General features: G+C 35.9%; 1 protein-coding gene across 7 annotated transcripts in view; it reads left to right on the plus strand.

Annotated features, from left to right (window-relative positions):
• The window catches only part of CADPS2 (calcium dependent secretion activator 2), a 536,766-nt gene that overhangs the window by 396,389 nt on the left and 114,643 nt on the right, over window positions 1-25,734 (plus strand). For 4 of the 7 annotated variants that reach the window (XM_081147044.1, XM_081147045.1, XM_081147046.1 and 1 more), the window contains exons 14-17: window positions 4,015-4,116; window positions 13,201-13,264; window positions 16,217-16,340; window positions 18,368-18,388. In XM_081147044.1, coding sequence (XP_081003170.1) covers window positions 4,015-4,116; window positions 13,201-13,264; window positions 16,217-16,340; window positions 18,368-18,388 — 311 coding nt within the window. The remainder of the gene's footprint in view (window positions 1-4,014; window positions 4,117-13,200; window positions 13,265-16,216; window positions 16,341-18,367; window positions 18,389-25,734) is intronic. The other 3 variants (XM_081147048.1, XM_081147050.1, XM_081147049.1) reach the window with 1 other exon arrangement.

Here is a 25,734-nt window from a genome sequence, read left to right on the forward strand (position 1 = left end):
TTCTTTGGTATTTATGTATTGATCATCAACAAGATGTCAGCTACTGTTAGGCACTAGGAGTATAGCAGGGAAGAGGCAGACAATAAACAAATAAACAAATATATGCCACATTGGATGACAGCCATATCTGAAACGACAAGCAATAAAGCATGGTAAAGGAAAAGAGGCCTATGGGAATGAGGGACTACACCTTTATATCAGGGTGGTTAGTGATAACCTCGTTAATCCTGAGTCAAATCGGCAGAGATGAGAAGGGAGTGAACAAGCTGTGTGTGTACCTAGGGAAAAAGCTCCCAGGTAGTGGAAACATCACATGCAAAGGCCCTGTGGCAGAGCATACTTCATATGTTTGCAGCTAGAAAGGAGACCACTGTATCCAGAATGAGGGGACTTGCTATGAAGGGGTAGAGGAGGTCAGAGAGTCAGTTTGGGGCAGGAGGATCATATAAAGTCTTGTAGACCATTATAAGGGTTTTGGCTTTTAAAATGACTCCCACCATTACAGAGATATGACTTATGCTTGAAGAAGTCTTAATAATGTGTTGCCTACACTCTGACAAGGGACTAGAGGAGAGATCAAAGAGGCTGTTCTCTTACTCAGGGGAGAGCTGATGGGTGGAACCAGAGGGGAAGCAGTGCAAGTGGTGAGGGGTGGTCAGGTTCTGGATATGACTTGAAGGTACAGCTGATAGAAATTATGCCATAATTGAGTTTATAAAGCTATTATTTTAAGTCTCTTATTGCCCTGAGTCTACTTGATAAACATTCATAAAATATTACTGGTTTAAGTTTTTCTCAAGGCAAGTACATATTTTGTAGTGTATGAAAGAGCACATTATAGGACTTGCTTTATAAGGTCTTTTTTAATTGACTCACCAATTCAATGGTAGGTATTTAAAATTTTATTGATTTTTAAGCTCTTTGCTGTATAATACAAATAACATAGAAAACTGTCTGAAGTAAGTGTATTTAAAATAGTTCCACCATTATTGCTTCTCAGATAAAGCTTCCATTTTCTAATAGGGTTTTTAAAAATTGCTCTTTATTATTTTCTGTGAAAATGGAGAAAAGAAAATAAGGCATGAGCATTAAGAACACTGGCTTTGGAATGCAAAAGGCCATGCTCCAGCACTTACCAGCTGTGTGACCTTGGGGAAGTAGCCTAAACTCCCTGAACCTTAGCAGCCTCCTTCCTTGGAGACTGCAGAAAGGGTTACTGTGAGCATTTTATATTGTTATGCGTATAAAACAGCTAGCACAGTACCAGGCACATATTTACAATTTTGTAATTGATAATTGCTATTTGCTTTAATAATGACCATGACAGAAAGATATTGATGACACAGGAAGTATTTGCATTTGCTGGGAAGAATCATTTTGGAAGGAGCTGTTACCTTTAGGCTTGACTACAAGCGAAGTTGCCATTTATTCCCAAAAATTTAGATACAGAACGCCACTTCATATACCTAATATTCAGTACATAGTCAGATATCTACACTAAAATAAGAATATGTGAATAAGAGCAATTCCAAAATATTAAATGTTGTGTTTAATCTGACAGATGTGTACCTGATTTAGTAATAAACTCAGTAAAATGATGACCCTTCACTGTGTAGAATAGTCTGTCTTAGTGAAGTTGAACATAAGTGACATTTCCCCAACTTACCTTTCTCGCTTTCATTACCTGAACTCCCAGTTCCACTCCATGGGTAGGCAGTGTGCCCCAGTGAGGTTCACTATGACAGGATGGCTTGCTCTATCACTGTGGATGACAGCTGAAGCATACAGTAAAATTCACTCAAATATAGCCATGTGGCGGCTGTCAGAGAGCAAAGCCAAAGGACATGTCAGTGATCAGAACAAGTTCTTTGCTCTTTTCTGTCAAGTTTGCATAAGTATGTTTAGTGAAATAACCACCTGCAAACTTCGTGGTATGAGTTTTTATTGCTATCTGTTATATAACATAATGTAGTTATAGTTTTGTCGGAACACCCAAATTCCCAAATTGATGATTTATATAGAAATCTCCAGTTGAACCCTAGACGGTTTGCTCAGTGGTTAGAGCGTCAACCTGCAGACTGAAATGCCTCAGGTTCAGTTCTGGCCAAGGGCACCTACCTCAGTTGCAGGCTCAATCCCCAGTTGAGGCGAGGGCTTGAGGCAACCAATGGATGTGTCTCTCTCACATTGACGTTTTTCTCTCTCTCCCTCCCACTGTCTCTGAAAAGCAATGGAAAAAATATATCCTTGGGTGAAGATTAAAAAAAAAAGAACTCTCCAGTTGCACCTTTGTAATCATTGTCAATACATATTCATTCATAGGTTACAGTCTGGGTTTTGTGCTATCATTTGCTCAATGAGAATTGCCTCTAAAGTAATATGTGAAAAAGTCCATTATTAAATTATTATGAAACATTGGAGCTGGCTCATATTTCATTGCTTTATAATTTATAGACCAGACTTTCTTATTTTCTTCCTAAAAATATCTGCAAGACCAGTATTTTGCCATTAGTTTTTCTTAAGTTAACATTCAGATGCATTCTGATAGAAAAAAAAAATGTGATGTATTACTCTGATTATGAAGTTAAGTAATTAATTTTTCCCTACTTAGGAGCAAAATATAATTGTAAAAATTATTTTCAAAGCATAAATTCTAGCAGCACACGAGTTTCTGAAATAAATTATTTACTCAATATAGGAAAACAACTTCAGACTTAACTGATGCTTTGATATGAATAAAAGGTCTTTATGTCAATGAGATACAGGTATAACTTTAAAATTTAATTGCTTTTTATCCTAATTGACTAGTTTACAAGCATCATAGACATACACACACGTATGTGTGTGTGTGTGTGTGTGTGTGTGTGTGTGTGTATTTTTTTAAAGAAAACAGTGGAAAATCTTGTTGGATAGTTATTTTAAGCATTTGTTTTTCATACTCCTTGTTTCTACTTATTTTACACAAAAACATTAAAAATTAGTAAATTGGAATGAAATACACAAATCTTTTGGAAATAAAAATATAATCTTTTAGAAAAATAAAGTAATAGGAGAAGAAATGATTGATGTTAATAAGCAAATGCAAAAAGATTCATTTTGTTGAAAGATATAGATTTGTAATGAATATGAGATTACCCTTTTCTCTGTGTTAGCGGACAGTTAAAACTTATATTTTCAGAATTTTAGATAATTGCTATACCACTAGATACTTAAATTGATTCAGAATAAATTATAAGTCCCTGCCATTAGCTATATCTTATATTTTATATGCTAATCTTAGTAAAAGAAGATTTCTATTTAGTCTTCGTAGCTACTTTTAAAAGTCCTAATGAAAACTCACATTGATTCCATAGGGATATTTGGTTAAGCACAAAAATCTTGAAACATTGCTGATCTTTTCTCTCTGTATATTTTTATTCAAATATTTATTTTTATTTATAAGCACATAAATTGAAACAAACAAAAAGAGTAGAACACTAAACTATTATTTGTATCCAAAGCAAAATTTCTATGTTTCTTTCAACAATTAAAATTAAATCCCCTATTTCACATTAGCTTAATTTGGAAAGAGGCCATTAAGATGTTTTAGCTTGCATTCAGTATTTTTTTAATAATATTTCCATTCAAGGCATATTCATTTAATTGGTCAAATGTTTGGTAGTGCTATAAAACACTTTTCACTGCCATTCCCAAGGACTAGTCATTGTTTCCTGTAGATCTGGATAATATTTATTGTAATCCTTTACCTTGAAGGCTGTCTAAAAGAGAATAATTCCATTCCATTTATTCCGGGTCAAAACATGAAGCAAATGGCTACAAATATCTGCAATAAATTTTACTATAGACACCAGTAATATGTACTATAGACTAATATGCATTTTGCTTAATTATTTGGATTTTTAAGGAAATATATATATTTGTGCAAATGTAGATATATATATAAAAATACAGATATAAAATATATAAGAATAAATGTTCTATCAATGTAAATTCCTGATTCTGATTGTTTTTCAGGCCTGATGGAATTGGAACAGTTTCAGTGGAAGAAAAAGAGAGATTTGAGGAGATAAAAGAGAGACTGTCTTTCCTTTTAGAAAATCAGATAAGCCATTTCAGGTATATCCTCTCTTCATTGATACAAGTATCTGTTTTTTTACTTCCCCCAACTCTCCGATCACCTCCAAATGTTGATGTCTTTTTGCAACTACTCAGCAATTAGGAGTAGCTTCTCCACAATCATCAGTCTGTGGTCTGCTTCTCCAGCCTGCCGTTCAGCTTCCACAGCTCATTGAAGGAGGCCCTTTCCCCTGCAATCTCTCTTCCACTGTACCTCGCACTTGCCTTGTGCATTTCTCCTTCTCGCATAGCCTCTTCGCCTTAGCTCCAGGCACTGTCCCTCCCTCTCTCTTCATCACCAGGCAAGGAGACTCTCAAAGCCCCACCCTCACAGCAGAGCCTTTCTCAGTTATTCCAGCAAGGAGTGGAAACACTGAAGTCTTACCTGTACCCTGCACTTATCACATGGTTAGGATACATATTTCTTTCTCCCCCCCCCCATTTTATTTATTTATTTAATTTATCTTTCTTGTTGAAAGTATTACAGATGTCCCCTTTTTCCATGATACACAGTTCTTGAGTCATTGCTTATTTTTTTTAATTTACATTCTGTGAGAACAAGGACCACAGTGCCTAGCACCATTCCTTGCTTAGAAAATTAAGTACTGACACTAAGAAACACTTGCAGAGTGAAAGATAAATATCTTGATGATATTTCTTTTTCCCTGATTATAGTTAGCTCAACAGGACTTAATGGTCAAAAATAGAAATATGTCAATACATTTTTTCCTATCACTCTTATAATTAGATCCTATAAACCATTGCCATGTCTGTGTATTGCATCTTATAGCATGTCTGTCATACTGAAGTTGTGCAATTTGGATTCATTCCATGTGAACTTACTGAAAAAATAAACTCAGTTAATATTCCCCTTTTAAAGTTTGAAGATACTGTTATTTAACCATTTGAACGGTGTATGCCTAGCTGCTCTGGGCCTCAGTTTCCTTATTTGTAATATTAAAAGTTTAGACTGTGATTTTTAAATGATCTTGAAGAAATTCTCAAAGAATATACTATACATCTGTTCCCCTATATTAGTGATTTCAACTGGGGCTGGTACTATCACCTTAAGGTAAGTGAATGAGGGAGGATTTTCATTGTCACAGTAACCAGGCACAGGGACAGTCATTTAGTGCTGGGGTTAGGAATGCAGTACATGGGACAGTCTCACATTGGAGAATTGTTTTGCCTAAAAGACCAGTAAACTCACATTAGGAAACACTATTCTTCAGGACATGGTAGTATTCAACTTACAGGGTTAAGACTGACATCTCTGCTGATTTTTTAAAATAAAAAATGGAGATATGAGGAAGACTTTTGCATTTGCAGAGAATATTTCTGCATTTGCAGTTGTTAAGAGGATTGTCTTTTAGGTTGTGTAGAGACCTTTAAATTTGTTGCATGTGTGTCTCAATCACACATAGTTTTTCATTTTTTGACATTGAGGCAGAGGTTGTCTTTCAATCTGTGTTATTTGTATCAGTGCTTTCCTCTGCAAGTAACAGGTCCCACCTCAAACTGGTTTAAACAAATAAATGGATATGCTCACTTACCTGTTGGTCTCAGGTAGGGTGGACTTCAAGACAGGCTGAATTCAGTAGCCGTTGCTCTGTTTCTTTGTGACTCTCACATAACTATCCTCCTTCATGGGATGGCTTCATCCCCAGATTGGGAGCAGTACCGCAGAATTCCTTGACCTCACATCCACACATTCCAGTTTTCACAGGAAGTAGTGGGGGGGGCGCATTTCTTTCTGTGATACCCTCTTAAGGTCATGAAGTTTTATTAGAGAAATCTAGCCAACTACCCCTCACATCTCATTTGCCCTAAATAGGTCATGAGACAGTCCTGTACCAAATCCAGTGGCCAAGGGATGCCCATGCAGTAGATACCTCAGTTAGTCACTCAGGAGCAATGGGATCACCATGATTGAACTGGACTAATCAGAGCTACCCCACCAGGGGAGTTCAATCCCCTTCACTGCCACCCAGCAACCACACAGGGGAGGCAGGGAAAGAGGGTTGTCCACATTACTTATTGTATCAATGTCCTCTCTCACAGTTTTGTTCTCTATTTCTCTTAAATGCACATCTTTTACTAATCTCTCTAAAGATATACCCTATAATCCTTTTCAGCTTTATTTCCTGAATGCACTGGCAAGAATTGAAAGGAATTGATCTAGACATCTAGCTGATTTTTATATTCCCTTTTGATGTTTGTAGAGTTTGCCAGTTCTGTTTTTTCCCCCCTTAGTCCATAGAATATTGGATAACAGGAAATGGACTAAAATAAAACAGAAGAAATTTTAGGTGTCCACATAGGAAAATTTATAAAAATTTTTATATTGTCCATGAGGATTTTCATAAGGATTCTACCAGATTATCTTCCTTAGTCACTTAAGTTAAAATTTAGAAGGAATATAAATTACTTATCAACTCAGGCTAAAGAAATAATCACAGTACTGTAAATAACTCTTATATAGAAATTTATTTAGGTCCAACTGTATTCCAGAAATGCATTTCAAAGACACAGATAAAATAATAAGGCAAAGTAAATTAAACATAAATGAGGAACTTCTGGTAAAAGATAGCAGATTGATTCATGTCTGCCAAGCTTCCTCCCAGGACCTAACTAAAATTACAGAACACTATTTTTCAAAAGACATAAGCCCACAAGGACAACTAAAGTAAGAGAAGAAAAAAAAATTTTGGAAGTCAAATAGAGGAATGGTATCTAATTTAGCCACCCAGGAAAAACTGAATCATAAGCTGGCAGTGGGGAAAACAGAGAAGCTATCAAATATAGGTCTTACAGTCACCAAAATGTTTAGGAATTGCCCGTATCAAGTCCTTTTAGAAAATAAGAGTGAAGGCAGATATGTTGTAAATGTGCTTGAAACTCATCTCTTTTCCACCTCAGGCTGCTCTGTGTTTCCCCTCCTGACTATCCCTCTGGGCAGAGCACTGAAGATTCAGTCCCTGGAGAGGGTAAAATTAGAGGGTACCTGGACTAGGTGGAGGAGGGGAGGAAACATCAGGCACAGTTGGAGGTAGGGTTATATGCAGACACATGGAGATTAAATAATTGTTTATTCTGAAATATGAGATCCACAGCCTTCTCCTGCTAGCTCATACCCTTGACTCCCAAAATGCTGGCAGGCAGGCAGGCAGGCAGATAGGTTTATACCTTCCAGGCCTGTTACAAATGTAACAGGTTCCCCTGGGACCCTGACTAGCCCAAGAGAAAAGACCCAAAACTCTGGCCAGTAAAGACTCCCACTGAAACAGCCCAGTTAGATCCCCCTTCAGCAAAGACCATGGTCTACATGTACCCAGGTAGGTGCATGTTGCTTCCATTCAGTTTTTTAGTAACATACTTTTGAAAATGATCAGACAGCCAAAGTCATCAGACATTTGAGGCAAACATTTACTATGGAAAACAGAGCCCCAAACAAGTAAATACTAAGCAAGAAATTTGGGAAAAGAGAAAAACAAACACGAAGATTAAATGGGAAGAAGAAAACGGGGAACATAGAGCTGGCCAGAACGAATCACTGATAGCCTTGGAGAGTTTGAGAAGATAGAACGTTCATCTATAAAACAAAAACAAAGTGTTATTTTTAAAAGAAAAAAGAAAAAAGCCTGGAAACAAATTAAAGCTCTTAGAAATTATATGCAAATGACACACAAATACATACACACTATTGAAATAATTGGTTAATGAAACCTCGCAGAAAGTAGAGTGGAGACAGGAAAATAGGAGGAGCACAAAGGTAAGAAAAATTAAAGATCTGTTTAGGAATGCCATCATTATAAATAATAGGAATTCCAGAAACAGTTAAGTCTGAAGGTAGGAAACTTTGAATAAAATAAATCAAAAAATTTTTCCAGAATTAAAAGACTTAAGTGCTCATATTGAAACATTTAGTACCCAGCACAATGGATTAAAATATTTACTCATCTGGGTACGTATTCATGAACTTTCAGATTCTTGGTGATAAAAGATCCCAAAATACAAAGAAGCAGAATGGCTTCTCAATGTTAATTCTAGAAATATTTATTGAGTGCCTGCTATGTATCAGGCAGTGAACAACAACAACTGAAAAGATCCTTTGCTTCTGCAGCTTTCGTTTTGAACTGGGGGCAATGCTGATATACCATGCATCCGTGACTTCATAATTCTGAGGAAAGATTACTTTCAACCCAGAATTAGCAAAAGTCTTAAGGGTAATGGTAGAGTAATATTTTCAGATATGCAGGACCTCAAAAGATAATGCAACTTACCAGGACAAAGGAAACAACAAAGAAAGAGGGAGAGAAGATTCCTGCAACAGGAAGTCAACCTGAGACAGGAGGGCACGTGATGGTTAATAAAGACTCCACAGTGGCTATTGAGCTTAGAGAGCAACCAGTTCTCACTGGAACAAGTCAGAAAATTCTTCAAGTAGATCAAATTAATAAAAGCAGTGAGATATTTTAACCTGTTGAGAGATTTATTACCCACCTGGAGTAGAGTGTGGAATTGTATTAATTAGATTGTATTAGAGTTTGGAGTTGTATTTAGATTGAGTATATAAAAACAGGTTATTAAAAACAAAGACAAGTATTAGAAACAAAATAGTGAACAGGACATAAAAAGCAATCATAGTAAAAGTTTGTGTCACTTATCTAGGACATTTATATAAATAGTACAGTGTAGTTGCTGAATTTAGATCTAAACCCCCAAAAGTGATATAACCATATTAGAAGGATGGAAAGGACAGGAATTATGTTTAGGGTGAGGAAAAATGGTTGTAAGGAAAAGAAAAAAAAAGAGCTATGTCCCAAGTGAAGTAACAGGAGATGATATTTACCCTCCTAACTGAAACAAGTTTTTTTAAAAGAAAGAACAAAATATGTAGAAAAAATGCTTTTTAAGACACTAAACATAAGCAATGAACAACACTGATTCCTGAGAGTTGGGAAATAAATGAAGTAAGTCCTCTAATTGTCCCTGCTTACTGCAAGGAGAGTGTCCCCAGGCCATGGCCCAGAGAGGAGGAACCTGGGGGGATCCCAGTGGGCATCCTGACCTGAGGAGGCAGGGCCAGTAGTCTAGGGAGGCCATGGCAGCCAGAATTTTCAGGCCAGAGTTTTAGAGAAGAGAGTGGAGAGACTTACAGGTATCTGCTGGAAGTCCCACTAGAGGCTTCTCCCGCTGTATGTGAGGAAACTACCCAAAGTCAGGCCAAGAACTATGAGAAAGGACAGAGCTTGTTCCAGTTTCTCCTACCCAGAGGGGAATCCTAACTCATGGACATCAGGTAGAGTACTCATAGCATTTTGACTCAATGGTGGGGGAAAATTAGCCCTAGAATAAACACTGCCATGGTCTCTCCTAATGAAGATTAAAATCAAGATTCATGTGAATCAAATTGCTTTCAAGTAATTCAACTACATTCCAGAACAAAGTTCAGAAATATTTGAAGGAATACAAAAGTATTCAGCCATCAAAAAGGTAAAGTAGCCCCGGCCGGTGTGGTTCTGTTGGCTGAGCGTTGTCCTGTGCACTGAAATGTTGCTGGTTTGATTCCCTGTCAGGGCACACGCCCAGGTTGTGGGTTCAGTCCCTATCGGGCTTGTGTGCTGAAGGCTACAGATTGATGTTTCTCACATCAATGTTTCTCTCAATGTCTAGTATCTAGTCAAAAATTGTCAGATATACAAAGAAATAGTAAAATATGACCAATGAAGAGAATAAAACCAACCAGTGAAGTGAAAATGACACAGCAGATAAAAATTAATAAACAATGGTGTTACAAGAATTATTATTACTCTATGTCACATGTTCAACCTATTAAGGGCATCTATGGAAAACTTACAACTAACATACTTAATAGTGAAAGACTGAATGTTTTCCAACTAAGACCTAAAGCAAGGCAAGGATGTCCACTACCACTGCTTCTGTTCGAAACTGTGCTGACGATGCTCCATCCAGCGCAATGAAGCAGGAAAAAGAAAGATCAGACTGGAAAAGGAGTATGACTGTCTTTCTTCACAGGTGATATTATCATCCATGTAGAAAATCCTACGGAAACTACAAAAAAAAAAAAAAATGCTGCTCTAGTTAGTAAGTTGTACGAGCTTAAATATATACAAATCAATTTATTTCTGTGTGATAGCAACAAACAGAAATTGAAATTAAAAAGCAATGCCATTTACAATAGCAACAAAAATTACTAAGTACTTAGGGTTCAGTCTGACAGAAGATGTGCCAAACCTGCACACTGAAAAGTACGAAGCCTTTCTGAGAGAAATTAAGGACAGACTAAATCGATCTATCGATTCAATGATATCTCAGGTTGGGAATGCTAATACTACCTAATTTCAAAACTTATAAACTACAATAATCAAAGAGAGTGTGGTAGGAGAGTCCAGAAATAGACTCATACACATATGGTCAATTGATTTTCAACAAATGTATAAAGCCAATTTGCAAAGTATGCTTTTTTCCACCAGTAGTCCTGGAACTATTGGATATCCAAATACAAAATATTAAAGTGGGTCTATAACATCACACCTGATACAAAAGTTAATAAAAAATAGATAGATCTAGAAAACAGAAAATCTCTGTCCTTAAGCTAAGCAAAAATTCTTAAGTAGAACACCAGACTTATGATTCATAAAAAATGTTGCCTTGAACTTCATCAACAGTAAGAACTTTTGATCTTCCAAAGACATTTTTAAGGGTATGAAGAGATAAGTCTCAGAATATGAGACAATACTTGCACAGTACCTGTCCCACAAAAGACTCCTACCCATATTGCATGCTTTAAGCCTGTGTAGTTCATTGTATGTCACTTACATCTTTAAAGCTATTTGTTTTTAAAAGCTAACTGCTTCTCTTTCATAGTGGGATGTTAGAATAATATCTAAAACTGAAATATCAAGAATTAGAAACATTAGCAAGTAGGTTAGGGATCTGACATTTAAATACCGAAAGATTCAGCTAAAAGTTAAAAATATTTTTCCAAGAGGAATTACTTGGGGAGTGGGGTAGAACTGACATTAAGGACTTTTGTTTTTCATAATAAACCTTTTAGAAGAAGTTTCCTCTTAGATTATGTGCATATATTACTTTGATGAAAATAAATACTGTATCTAAAAGTGGCTAAGTAAAAGAAACATCTTAATCGTAGGACAGGTCTATGCAGGCTCATTTGTCTGTGTAATTAATTTACTAAAGTGGGAATGAAGAAGATTTCAATTTATTCCAATTAGAGATTAAATTTGGTTGAATTTTATTTGATAATTGAGTTTCTTCCACTTCGTGTTGCTATTATAGAGCTGTCAAAGTGGTAAAAAAACCCAAATATTTATCCTTAAAGGCAGGGCAAAATGATTCCCTTCTTTTAAAACTTGTTTTGTAAAGATTAATTAAGCTTCTGTGTAGTTATTTTCTGTACTTTATTGATTCAGGATTACTTGTACTCTATAAATGTGTTGAATTATTTACACATCATGGGCAGCTAATGCTAATTCAGAACATGCCCAGTGGGACCTCAGAGCCCTGAAATGCTAAATGTAATCTGGGGATCAGTAACATTCCATTCATAAAATACATCACCCACAGGTTAATGGAAATAAACAATAGACAAGACAATGAGTGGATTATGCAAATACACTGAAAAGATTTAAGAAAGGGGAGATGACAAGAACCCAATTTGTGTTTTATTTAAATGAGAATTAAGGTTTATGGTGTACAAAATGATTAAAGCTACTTTGCTAATTTGCTAATGCTCTAAGAAGCACCACTACACAGGAAAAACTATCAAAATAAATTGGTTGTGGCTCTTTTGTGTGTGGGAGATGCTAATAGGGTGCAAAGAGGCAAGATTAAGTGAAGGAAACTTAACAGGAAATTAAATGATGAACAGTATTCTGAAGAAAAATGTGACTAGTTTTATATGACATTTATTTGCATTTATCTGAAACAAATAAAAGTTTCATGAAACTAAAACCCAGTCTTTATATTCAGCTACTGCTTTGTGAGAAGTCACTTTTTCTTTTTCATTCAGATTTGGTCCTATAAAACAAATTGAACTTAAAATACAAGTGCTTTTTAGGAAAACCTGTTCAAATTTACAGCCTGAGGAACAAATTTCATTGTTAATTACGCCTTAGATAATATGTCTACTAAGTCCCTGAATAATGGTAAAAGACCTGGAAATACGTAAACTTATTTTCAAGTAGTGGGCTTGGACATTTCTAAGTCTGAGCAAGGTGGCAGCCTGAGGACAGCCCAGCACTTGATCTTGGAGCAGGACAGTGGCCAGGGAGGATTCAACAAAGCAGGGAGTTCCAGCAGGAGTAGCCCGGACATTCTGTACCCTTCCAGTGGAAAGTGACCGGAAGAGGGACCTCCCCCTGGAAAAGAGCAATAAACCTGTCACCAGCATGTGGCACTAACTTCTGAGGAGCTCCCAGCCTCTGACTGTGACTTCAGAACAACCACATAACCTGCCCTTCAGCTGTCCGTGTGTATCAGGAGTGAGTGGGCCTGGAAGTACATACTCGGGATAAATAACTGCTAGAAAAAAGGGCTGAGGAAGATGTGTGTGTTTCGTGTGGGGAGGGTGGAGAGTTAGACACCAGTGTGGACAGGCAAATGTCAGGAAAGGGGGCAGCTGGAAACTTGTTTGTCCTAGAAGTTACGTCGGTGGTGTGTGTTTCCATCTTAAACCATAGGAAGAAATGGGGGAAGTCATTTCATTTTATCATCACAGACAAGAAATTATTAGGGAGTGCATTTAAAATCTCTCTTTACTCATAGAAGCCTCGTGGTTCTTTTTTGATTACTATATTCTTTCTGTACATGTGTGATCAAAACTTTAGAACCTTTTTCACCGCAGTTTGTACCCATATTATTGAATACTTTACATCATGGGAATAGGTAAACTTCAGCATTAAAATTTCCCTGGATGGGCTGATGCTATTTTAACCACTTTTCATTGTTCCCCAGTCATGCCACATAATAGAAGAGGGAATTATTTAGCAGTTTGAATGTTAAATGTTTGACCTATTTTTCTTCCTTTTGTTTTTGAAGATACTGTTTTCCCTTTGGACGACCTGAAGGTGCTCTAAAAGCTACGCTTTCCTTACTTGAAAGGGTATGTTTAAACGTTACTTTATAAATAGTATTTACGTTGTCAACTGCTGTGCATTTTAGCTATTAAACTAGGCAGACAGTCTCATTCTCATGACTGTGTTCTCCTTGGAGTCCGTCCCATTTCATCAATTTCTCACATTTTCTTGCTACATTCAAAATCTCCCCATATTCTGCTTCTTCCTCCCCAAAGCCTTTCTGAAGCCCACCATGGCCTCATATACTTAATTGGTGGCATCTTTTGGGTCGTTGTCTACTTCTCTAGCTTTTCCTCCCCTTGTGAAATAGGTGTGTGTGTGGGGGGGGGGGGGTTCAGTTAAGGATAATTAACTGTTTTTCAGACTTCACAGTTGTCTTTTATTATTCCCTCTGACTTATTTGTACTTCTACGTGTCATATTCCTCAACCTAAAAGAGTTTATCATTTAATATTCACAAAGATATCATTCCTTTTATTCCGAATTCATCTCAGAATTTATTTCAATTCAATCTGTGCTGCTGTGTGAGTTCATGAATTATAGAAATTAATTTTCTCTCAAAAAATAAATAGCAAGTAAGGTTTCATATCCATGCCAAAAACTCATTTATTAATGAAAGTATATTCTCCACTCCTGTTGTTGTAGTGGATTAGGTTTGAAAGGGAAATATCATTTTCATCTGTTTATAAAACTTTCCATATGCTCATTGGAAGCTAAGCTAAGTAGTGTGACCGACTCCTATTCCGTATCTCTTAAAAGACAATGTCTAGGAATCATCTCTAGCCCATGATTTGATCATTCTGATGCTGATTTATAGATTTCAAGCGCTTGTTCCTGACTATTTTTCGGCCTAATGAATTCTAGATAGTGCATTGTTTATTAGCACCTCTATCAAAAACAAAAAGGGAAGATATTTTTAGGGATTTAAGGGCTAGAACTAGTGACTAAAATGAGATCTTTGACATATAAACTGGTGTTGTCATCTACGTATCCCTGTCTTATCCTTGACTACTGTGCATTGTGTGATAGGAATATTATTGCAGGAATTATGTTTCATTAGAATTTTTATAATAGTAAGAGCTACTTGGAACCCAGGCTTTTCAAAGGATACGTTTCACCCTCTTCGTTAAGGTACATGGATAAGATAACATCCTAAAAGGTAGCTTTCTTTTTGGGCACCCCATTCTGTGCTGGCGCCTCGTGCAGCCTCGGTGAGCGGTGCCCATGGGGGGCTCCCTCCTGCCCTCCCACCCCCAGAAGGGAAGGGCTCGTGGAGACAGAGGTGCCCTCATGCCCCACACCGACAGGGAAGGGTGGACAGTCACCTTTATCCCAGTTACAGTCACTAATCGCGTCACCTGCTGAATTGAGGGAAGAATGGGAAAAGCCGAATCTGCATTTTGTTGTCTGTACTTACTGACATATTAGGAAAATAAAATAAAGTCTGCGTGTGAATTCTTGATACTTATGGCACCTTTATCTGCACCTGCTAGGAAAGAGGACTCAGTTCCCCCCTCTCCAGATTGAGTGTCCAGTTCCTAGATTATAAGAAATATTGACTGATTTCAACCCTGGACTCCCCTCATCCTAATTTTAACAGCTATTTAGTTCTGTTATTTACAAGTTTGTCACCATGGTAAGGCCTAATAGTAAAGTTTATGATTCTGGATATGGTACAAAATTAATCTTAAATTCAAAATTTAGTAATAAACACATAAAACTAATAGTACATGTTACTGCCTGTATATTAATTACTATAAGTAGAAGGATTTTTCTGACTATAAAGAGTCTAATGTTCAGTCAAAATAAAGTGCAAACAGGAGTCTATGTTAAAGATTAGTAATATGAGAATATGAAGAATAGGTGAAGCTGATGGGGAGGAAGTTTTTAAATGATGAAGTTTGTTTTCAAAAGGAAACTTTGCCTAACAAAATTATAATATGTTGTCAAAGATCACCAACACTAGAACCATTGAATACATTTGGTATAAGATCCTTAGTGCCAAGGCTGATTGAAAGACAATGAAATAATAAAGCAGGAACCGGGTGTTTTCATGTTCTTTCATTATTTTCTTCAAGATAAAAGACTAATGGGATAGTAAGAACCCTTAAGTATTGTCTTATCTGTAGTACATTTTGCTATATACTTTATAATTTGAATGTAAGCAACTCAGGGGAAAAAACCATGAAAAACAGAGTTTGACTGATAGTGTAATCAAAACTTACTGTGAGGGGGGAAAAAAACTTATTGTGAGTTTTATCAATAAGAAAGTTTTAAGGAAAAGTATCAGTCATTAAATGACTGATTAAATACATTGTATTTTGAACTCTGGATATAATTGTATTTTCCCCTTACCAATAATAATATTTTTAAAGGAAAATTCAAAACCACAATTTAAGAACCCAACAGAAAATAATCAGTGTTTTTTCTAAATTGGAAAGTGTCCAGGTATTTTAACATTTGATACTACATTTTACTGAGACAAAGAAATTTTCTCTCTCATTAGTAGATATAGTAACTAAAGTTAAATTAGTGAAAGTAGTGGTCTTGATTTTTGTACAGCACAAAAAATATGTTTATTTTTAATGTAGTTTTGTTATTGTTTTTAGCTCTGTTGCTCAAAACATTTAAACTTTTAAATTAGAGATGTGGGGAACAAACTTTATTTCTTGCTTGTCCCAGTGATGGTAATCCTGATCTGAAACAGCTGTTCTAATGGTGTCCCAGGTCCCTGGAGGAAGAGTGACAGTCACACTGAATGATGGCTTGGCCTATGGGAGGTTTTGATGGGCACACATGAGGCTAAGACAGGAGCAGCCAGGATTGGGGGATTACTTCCCAGTTGTGAAGTGCCTGAGACTCATGACTTCCCCCAACACTACCTAGGACCCCTCCTACTAATTAATACTCAGGTCTAGAACAATTCGTGTAATTTGTTTTTAGTATTTTATGCATCCATCTCTCTCTTTCTCTTTCTAGGTTTTAATGAAAGATATTGCCACTCCCATACCAGCAGAAGAGGTGAAAAAAGTGGTCAGAAAATGCCTGGAGAAAGCTGCCTTGATCAATTACACCAGACTCACAGAATACGCCAAAATAGAAGGTCAGTGCCGCGGGCAATTGCTGAAGTGGCAGGGAGAGCCCACGATGCCTATTAACTGAATTTTCTGTGAGATGCCTTTTCCTTTCCTGAACAAACCTGTGCCATGGCAAAGGGAAATGTCTCATTAAAATCTCAGCTGGTGAACTGAGGAGCTTTTTCCTATTCATTGCTTTAATATGCCTCCTGGGACTCTGCTTGAATGAAAGACCCGGGATTCGTGCTTAAGTTGTCCTTTGTTCTTATTTTTAGTTTGCAAGAAACCAAGTGTTTTCATGGGTTGTATTTTTTGACATTACTGTAAGTATGTCTAACATTTAAACTACGGGCAGTGTATTCTTTCCTGATCAGTAACAGTATAGTATTACATAATTTTATTTTCTGTTTTGCAGTGTCACTCAGAGAAGGGGGAAACTTGTTATCATGAGGGCTGAAATAAACTGATAGAATGCCTTACAACTTTTTAATTGCTTGCACTATATTGATGTATTTGAAGATTAGATCTCTTGAGAGGACTGTGCATTTTTTTCTCTTTCTTCAGGCTTTATTCATTACGGATACTGACATTTCAAATGTTCAGAAATAAGTAGATTGAAATTTGTGGCAGTCACAGTCAGTTTCTACTCAACAATCCCTTGATTGATATAATTAAATGTAATAGAAAGAACCTTAATTTTTTTTCTCAAATTATAAAACTAGCTTGTTCAATACATGTGGCATTAACTTAGGGAGGAAAAAACTTTGTAGTGTTAAATAGTTATGTCTAAAAATAAAAAGTAGAACATTAGAAAAAATTTACTAATTTTTAATATAAAATTATACATAATTAAAAATTTCTTAATTAGTTGCTATCATGATAGTTTCATGAAAATTGGGCCAGTGGAAAAAAATGATTGTAATTGGCTGTGTTATAACCTTTTTTCTCTCCAAATCTGATCAAGCTTTCTAACAAGCGTGTGATGACCAACCTCCTGAGTGATTAACAAAAAAGCCATCCCATCACTATAGCAACCGATATTATATCACGAGAGTAACAACGTGAAACCTCCTTAGTTACCATTTAACATCATTAATTATGGTATCATGTTGTGTTAAAGCACAAGCAATGACTATTAGATCATTTGGGGAAAGTGGAAGATAAACAGGTTGGTTTTCACCTTTTGTATACTCATTCAAACAGTTTCATGTTTTGGGAATAGTGGGTGTTGTGTACATGGATTGGCAGAAGTAATAGAAAGATAGACATATTAAACCTTTCAGATCTGGCAGAGAAAAATGTTTATGGGCAACCTGTATAAACACAATATTGATTTATCTAAATATTATTAATCCTTTCCAAAAAAACCTATGAAAATAATTTTGTTCTTAACTATTTTAGTTAATTATTTTGACCATTACCTTATCCAAGAATACTGAAAATATATGCAATATATATATGGTTTTTCTCTGTGTTTAAATTTTAGTCATCGAGCACCTTGTAATATGGACAAATGGAGACTCTTATTTGTACACAAACATGGGCTTCTTTCATTAATCAGCTAGATAAGCAAACCTGGCAACACTAGTGATCAGAAAGGTGTAGTTACTCTTCTGGGTCACACATGAAAACAAGCCTGTGTTAAGAGAAAAGCCTATAATAGGACTCAGTGGTCAGTGAGCAGGGAACTCTCCCACCTTTTCCCTTTCTAGAGTCACCTTCTCTTATCTCTAGTCTAGTACGAGAACATTCTAGAAAATGGATCCTAGAAATCTAGCCAGGTAGGACTATTGAGCAGTCTCCTTTAAAAAAACAAAATGCATGTTTATTAGATGAGAAAACCTCTATACTTTTTATTATAACCCTCCTCCCTTTTGTGTATCTTAAAAAATAAAGAGCTTTTGTTTTACGCTTAGGATCAGACCAAGAATAATGTCAAATTTAAATTAGTAAGAAGTGGGCTACTTTTCTTTGCTTGACAGGCCTTCTATATTATGTGAGCAACATGGGTAGAGTTTGCTTTTCTCTTAAATTCTCTTTTCTTATGTTTTAGGCCCTGCAGAAAAGGAAACAGGTAACTGATGTTTGTGCATGCACGTGCTATTATCTCTAACGTGTTGCTGCTGTTTTGGTATTATGAATAGCTCTTTCCTTTTCAGGACTCCTATGAGATCACTTTAACTGATAGTGAAAATACTTTGATTTTATCAGAGCTATTGCTAATGCTTTGTAGGGAAAATATAGGTCATTTATCTGTAAAAGTTCAGCACTGGTTTTTGATATGAATTCAAAGCAAAACACCTGAGGCTGTGGTAATGTTATGCATTATGTTTTAAGCATAGACACTAATCTTATTTGGAAGCTGTAGCCAGTATTTGAAGGGCTCTTTCAACTAGGAAAGAGAACCGTCTTTCCTTTATCACTCCTGAAAAATAACATGAGAGTGAAAAGTATAAATGCTATTAAATAAAAAATAAGCAACTCTTAACTTTGTAAGTTGTTAATCATAGGAATAAGCAGAGGTTATGAAATCCCATCTCAGAAAATTGCTGGGAAAGAGTTCTCTGGGTCTCTGAATTTTGAAAGGTTTTGTTACTTTTTTCTAGTGTCACTTATCACAGTTGTAACTTTTTAAGGCTTAAGTTTTTTTTATTTGTTGACTGTTAGAGAGAGAGAGGAAGAGAGAAAGAGATTTGTTCCACTTTATTTATGCATTCATTGGTTGATTCTTGTATGTGCCCTGACTAGGGATTGAACCCTCAACCTTGGAGCATAAGGACAACACTCCAACTTTGCTACTCAGCCAGAGCTGTAATTATTTTAATTATATGTGCCATTATCTGTTTATCCTACCTATCTCCTCTTCAGCCTCTTGAAGGCAGGGAGGGTCTTGACTAAACTTGTATTCCAAGGTCACTGTTGTATTCATAGCACCCAGGACTATGCCACTGACATGAAGCAGGTACTTAGTACCTTGGAGAGAGACAAGAGGTCAGTCAGTTTCACCTAAAAACAATGGAGGAAGAGACAAGTGATGAATGAACCAGTCCAGTCCTAGTTTGCATATCTTAGTCAAATTTTGCATGCAGTGTTACAGACAAGTTTGCTTGGGTTGTTTTTAACTGAAGTCTTCCATTAAGGGTTTTGTTTCTTTTCTTTTTCCTATGTCTTTCAATTCTTTTCCAGTATTTGACCCCAGAAAGAATCAGGAACAAAACACTCAGAGCCAGGAAAAGGGGAGAGAACACACCTACAATGATCGCTAAAGGACACTTTAGAAAAAATGAATTAGGAAAAAAAAAAAAATGAGACTTCCAATCCCTTTTATAATAGCCCATTGTGATAGCAACAATCCCATGCTTTTAAACAAACTTTTTTCAAAACTAGCATTTCATCCTCCACAACATTTTGTTGTTAACATAGTTTTTATAGTTTGCACATAAGTAGTCCAAGGTTGTTAGTTTCTTTCCCACTGCCAGAGAGTAAATAAATAGGCCAGCTGGGACCAGAGTCAGGTGTCCTGATCCCCAACCTTCAGAGGCCTTGCTCCTTCCCCTGTGAAATATGAAGGGGTCTCAGTGCACCTTCATGAAGGAAGGGGCAGAGGCTATTGCCCTGTACCCAATAAAGAGGACAGGAAAGGAAACGTGCTGTCCCCACATTAGTCACTTCCACACAATGGAAGCCTTCCCTTCATATGTATTGAATAGCCACACCACTGCTCAATTGTACAGCCTGACTGTAGGAAAAATGCCTTTTAAAAATTAAATACTTGCATCGAGAAGAGAAAAAAATCAGTGTAGTCTCAGTAATTTAAGTGGATGGAACAGAAAGCTAATCTCAAGTGAAAAATGTTCTGAAGTAATAGAAGAGAGGTTTTTAAGAAATGTAGTTATATTGGTTTAGTGGCATTTGGTTGCAAGTTAACAGGGTTACTTAGAAATGTTTTTGGGGTGCTTTTAAAAGTGAGGAAAAGTGAGAATATCAATTGCATGTGTAAGAGCTCAAAAGCTTGATAAGACTTTCAAATGGCACTCTCTTGAGCATTATAATAATTATCCATTGTTAGTTTGAAGAAAAGAGTAAACTTCTGCCCAAGATTTGTCATAATTTTGTCATATATTGACTGCCTATTGCTCCAAAGATTTTTTATTTACATTGCTTCAGTAGTTCCTTAAACAACTCTTCAAACTAGAAATCAGCAACAATAAAAACACTCAGAAACATTCAAACACATGCAGGCAAAATAGCATGTTATTAAACAATAAATGTGTTACCAGTGACATCAAGGAAGAAATTAAACACTTCCTGGAAACAAATGCAAATGAACATAAAACAACCCAAAATCTATGGGACACAGCAGAACAGCCCTGAGAGAGAAGTTCATAGCACTACAGGCCTACCTCAAAAAGCAAGTAAAATATCTAATAAACTATCTAACCCTACAACTAAAAGAATTAGAAAGAGAACATCAAGCAAAGCTCAGAGTCAGTAGAAGGAAGGAAATAACAAAGATCAGAGTGTAAATAATGACATAGGGACTAAAAATAACAATATAAAAGATCAATGAAACCAAGAGCTAGTAAGTTAAAAAGATAAACAAGATTGATGAACCTTTAGCCAGACTCATCAAGAAACAAATAGAAAGGACACAAATAAATAAAATCAGAAACAAAAGAAGTAACAGCTGACACTACAGAAATGCAAAAGATTGTAAGAAAATGTTACAAACAATTATATGCCAACAAATTGGGCCAACTAGCCAAATTGAAAAATCCCTAGAAACATACAATCTTCCAAGACTGAATCAGGAAGAATCAGAAAACCTGAATAGGCCAATATTAATTAATAAAACTGAAGCAGTAATCAAAAAACTCCCAGCAAGCAAAGTCCTGGACCGGTCGACTTCACAGAGGAATTTTACCAAACATTCAAAGAAGAACTAACACCTACAGTCCTCAAACTATTCCAAAAGATTCATGAGGGAGGAAGACTTCCAAGCTCTTTTTATGATAACAGCATTATCCTAATTCCAAAACCAGATAAAGACAGTACAAAGAAAGACAATTACTGGCCAGTAGTTGATGAACATAGATGGCAAGCTCCTCAGCTAAATATTAGCAAATTGGATCCAGCAATATATTAAAAAGATTTTTCACCATGACCAAGTATGATTTATCCCAGGGATTCAAGGCTAGTACAATATTTGCAAACCAATAAATGTGATACATAAATTAAAGATAAAAATCATATGATTATATCAGTAGATGCAGAAAAATATTTGACAAAATTCAGCACCCATTTTTGATAAAAACTCTCAGCAAAGTGGGAATTAAGGGATCATACCTCAATATAATAAAGGCCACATATGACATATCTACAGCCAGCATCCTACTCAGTGGACAAAAACTAAAAGCATTCCTCTTAAGAACAGGAACAAGATTGGGATATCTGCTTTCACCACTCTTATTCAATGTAGTACTGGAAGTCCTAGCCACAGCGATCAGACAAGAAGGAAAAATAAAAGGCATTCAAATTGAAAAGGAGGAAGTGAAACTGTCATTATTCACAGATGATATGATACTGTACATAGAAAATCCTAAAGACTACACCAAAAAACTACTAGAATTAATAAATGAATTCGGCAGAGTAGGAGTATACAAATTTAACATCCAGAAATTGATGGGATTTTTATATACCAATAATGAACTCTTAGAGAAACTAAAAGTATAATCCCATTTACCATTGCAACAAAAAATTTAAGATACCTAGGAATAAACTTGACCAAGGAGGTAAACCCTGTACTCAGAAAACTACAGAGCACTGAAAAAAGAAATAGAGGAAGATATAAACAAATGGAAAAATATACCATGTTCATGGATTCGAAGAATTAACATCATTAAAATGTCCATGCTACCCAAAGCAATCTATAGATTCAATGCAATCGCTATTAAAATACTAACATCATATTTCACAGATCTAGAACAAATAATCCAAAAATTTATATGAAACCAAAAAAGATCCAGAATAGCCACAGCAATCTTGAGAAAGAAGAAAATAGGAGGGATCACAGTACTGGATATCAAATTTTACCTCAAAGCCATTGTAATCAAAACAGCCTGGTACTGGCACAAGAACAGGCATATAGATCAATGAAACAGAACAGAGACCCCAGAAATCCACCCAAAATAGATATTTTACAAAACAGGTAACTGAGACTTCAGAAAAAGTTAGTAACTTGCACAAGATTTTGATGTTGCTATTAAAATTCAACATATCTGAGATTTGCACCCATGTCCCTCAGACACCAAAGCCCTCTTCATGCTCATTCCACTGGCTGCTCTGCCTCCAAGACTGTCTGATTTGAAGCAATGACATTTTTTTAAAAACAACACTTCAGCCACATTACAAAAGTCAAGGGTTAATTTACATTTGTAGGATCACTCTTTCCAAAAATAAGGATATTTAACAATCAACCCTTGTATGCCAGGCACTATCCTAAGCACTTTTCATGTATTTATTTATCCCTTACAACTCTTTAAATAAATACCATTATTATTATTACTTTTTCAGGAAACAAGCAGAGAATTGACCAGCTCGGCTCTGGTCACATAGCTTAGTGGAAGATTAGAAACCACTGTCTGTTATAATAATAGAGCTATCTTCTTAATTTTCCTATGTTTTCCTCCCTCCCCTTTCTTGGTAAGCTTGTATAAAGTTAAGTTTTCATTCAGTTAAAATGCATGGACATTTGAAAGGGAGTCTGGAATGGTGTTCTCTGCAGAAATATGACAGAAGCCATATATGTAACTTAAAATTTTCTAGTAGTCACATTAAAGAGGTAAAAAGAAACAGGTGAAATTAATTTTAATAATATAGTATTTAACCCAATGTATCCAAAATGCTATCATTTGAAAATGTATTCAATATACAATATTATTTATGGGATATTTTACATTACTTTTTCGTACAATGACTCTGAAATTCACTGTGTATTTTATTCTCACAGCCCATCTCAGTTCAGAGTAGCCCCATTACAAGTACTCAGTTGCCATGTGTGGCTAGTGGCTGCTAAAGAAATTTAAATTTGCTGAATAATGCATTGGACAGGACAAGTTCCTAGGCTAAGGCTAAGAGTTGGACTCCAGAATCTGAATCTTTTTCTTTTTACCCCCACATATCTTCAGTGCCAGGTGTTGAAAGTGATTAAAATGTGCAACCTCCCCCAGCTCAGAGTATCTCTCCCTCTTTCCTGCTTTATTTTTCTCCGTAGCACTTAAGATCTAACATATAATATAGTTCATCCATCCAACTGTTGTCCTAGAATGTTAGCCCCACAAGGGCAGGGCCTTTGTATTTTAATAACTGCTACATCTCCAGTGCCAAGAAAAATGCCTGGCACATATTTGGTACTCAATAAATATTTATTGAATACATGAATGAGTATATGGCACAAAGAGCGATCACGCTATTTGTAACAGAGAGAACATCTGCAAACTGACAAGCTGGCTTTCAAAGGTCATTCAAACCAATCACTGAATAATTAACAATATAAAGCAAAAACTAAACACTTAAAAAATAATAAGATGGAAAATATTCAACTAGGGTTTCATGCCGTCGTTTGGGGGAAGGACAAGGAGCTTCAGGTTTGGATCACGGCACCCAGAGGTTGTACCTCACAGTTGCTTTAGCAACATCTCGTGATCTGACCTGTTCCAGCTCTTTCTGTAATTCAGCGCAATGCTCAGTCTGGACTCCTCACTCTCTTCCATCCTTGGGAATTCTTCAAATTCTCTATTGGCAGCATAAATTTGCAGGAAAAAAGGGATTTCACAACTTCAAAATAGATGAAATAAAACAAATTTTTATCTAAGTGCCTTCTTTCCTTTTGGGAACTATTTGCATGTATTTTATGAGAACAGGTAGTTTATTTTCAGAATGTAAAATTTCTAGAAAGCTGGAGTTCTTTAAATGTTAAAAAATGTTTGCGATTTACACTGTTGCAGAATCAACTAGTTTTCTTCTTTGGTTTAATTTTCTACTATTTGTGTAATAGTAAGATCCTTTTTATTTATAATCTAAGATTCAAAATAATACTGAAACTTCATTTTCCAATTTGTTTTTTTTAATCACATTTGCTTGATGCAAATTTGTTATTATTTTTAAAGAAGAAACAATTTGTTCTTTAATTTGAGGAATTTCTTATAGACGACAACAACACTACATCTAATAACAGTCCTGTCTTTTTCCTGAAAACTACAGATCATACAGTGACTTACAATAAAAGAGGTGAGAGCCGCAACTTAGAGCTGCCTTGACCTGGGATATTTTGCTTAGATTTAGTACCTGGGTTTATTTTGAATCCGGGAACGTGGAGGTGCCTTAAACAAAAGGTAGCATGGAATGAACAGACGAAGCCTCTGAGCAGTGAGCTTGGTCTGGGTGCTCTGGTTGCCAGGTTCCCTGGTCTAACCCCCAGTGCTCTCATTTTCAGTGTCTGTTGAACAGGATAGAGATGCTTTCCCAGAGGGCCGTGCTGCTGACTTCCTTTAGGAGAAGTTGCACTGTGGCTGTCCTTACGTCATTAGGATGTGTTTGCCATCTGGATGGCATTTTAATTTAGCACTCCATTGTCAGTGTAGGGATGTAGGGATGAATAATAAATAAATAAAATCTGTTCTGCTTAAGGATGTGTGTTTATAAAAATACTGCACAGTTGATGGAAATATTTTTTGTTAGGAAGTAATTATGTACTAATATTTCTAGGATAACATAACAGTTTTCTCATAAAAGTTGTGTTTCCTTATAAATTTGCTTTAAAAAATATTTTAGTATTCTATGTTACCATGAATTCAGGTAACTAATAACTAAATGATCAATCTGAAATTTTGCAGTCCCCTAAGTATTGACAACACTTTGCAAAACACAATTTGCCCATTATAAAAAACAGAATCCTCACCCTGAAAAGAATACAACAGGTAATTTAAAAAATTGTTTTCCCCCCTTTTGGAAAGTGTGGCTTGGAGGAGGGACCTTGGCCTAAAAGGAAAACCTTGGTGACCATATCTGCTTCTGAGTCACCTAATGATTTAGGGACAAATTGATTGATACAGTTTCTGGCTATAAAATGAAGAATGACTTACTGTCTTTTTCATCAGACTGTTGAGAAAATCATATAAATCCATAAAAAGTTTTTAGTTTGTAAAACAGTATGTTTCTGTATAGTAAAAACTCATGGCTTGAGCTACACTGATTTAGTGTTTGTGATCATCCAGATAGTGACCAAATTAAAATTTGGTTTTGTTCTCTCTCTCTCTCCATATATATATATATGTGTGTGTGTGTGTGTGTATGTATATATATATTTTTTTTTTCAGATGGTCAATGAACTATTTCAATTACTTAAGAAGATAATTTTTT

Source organism: Miniopterus schreibersii (assembly GCF_964146895.1).
Source record: "Miniopterus schreibersii genome assembly, chromosome: 9".
NCBI classification, from domain to species: Eukaryota; Metazoa; Chordata; class Mammalia; order Chiroptera; family Miniopteridae; genus Miniopterus; species Miniopterus schreibersii.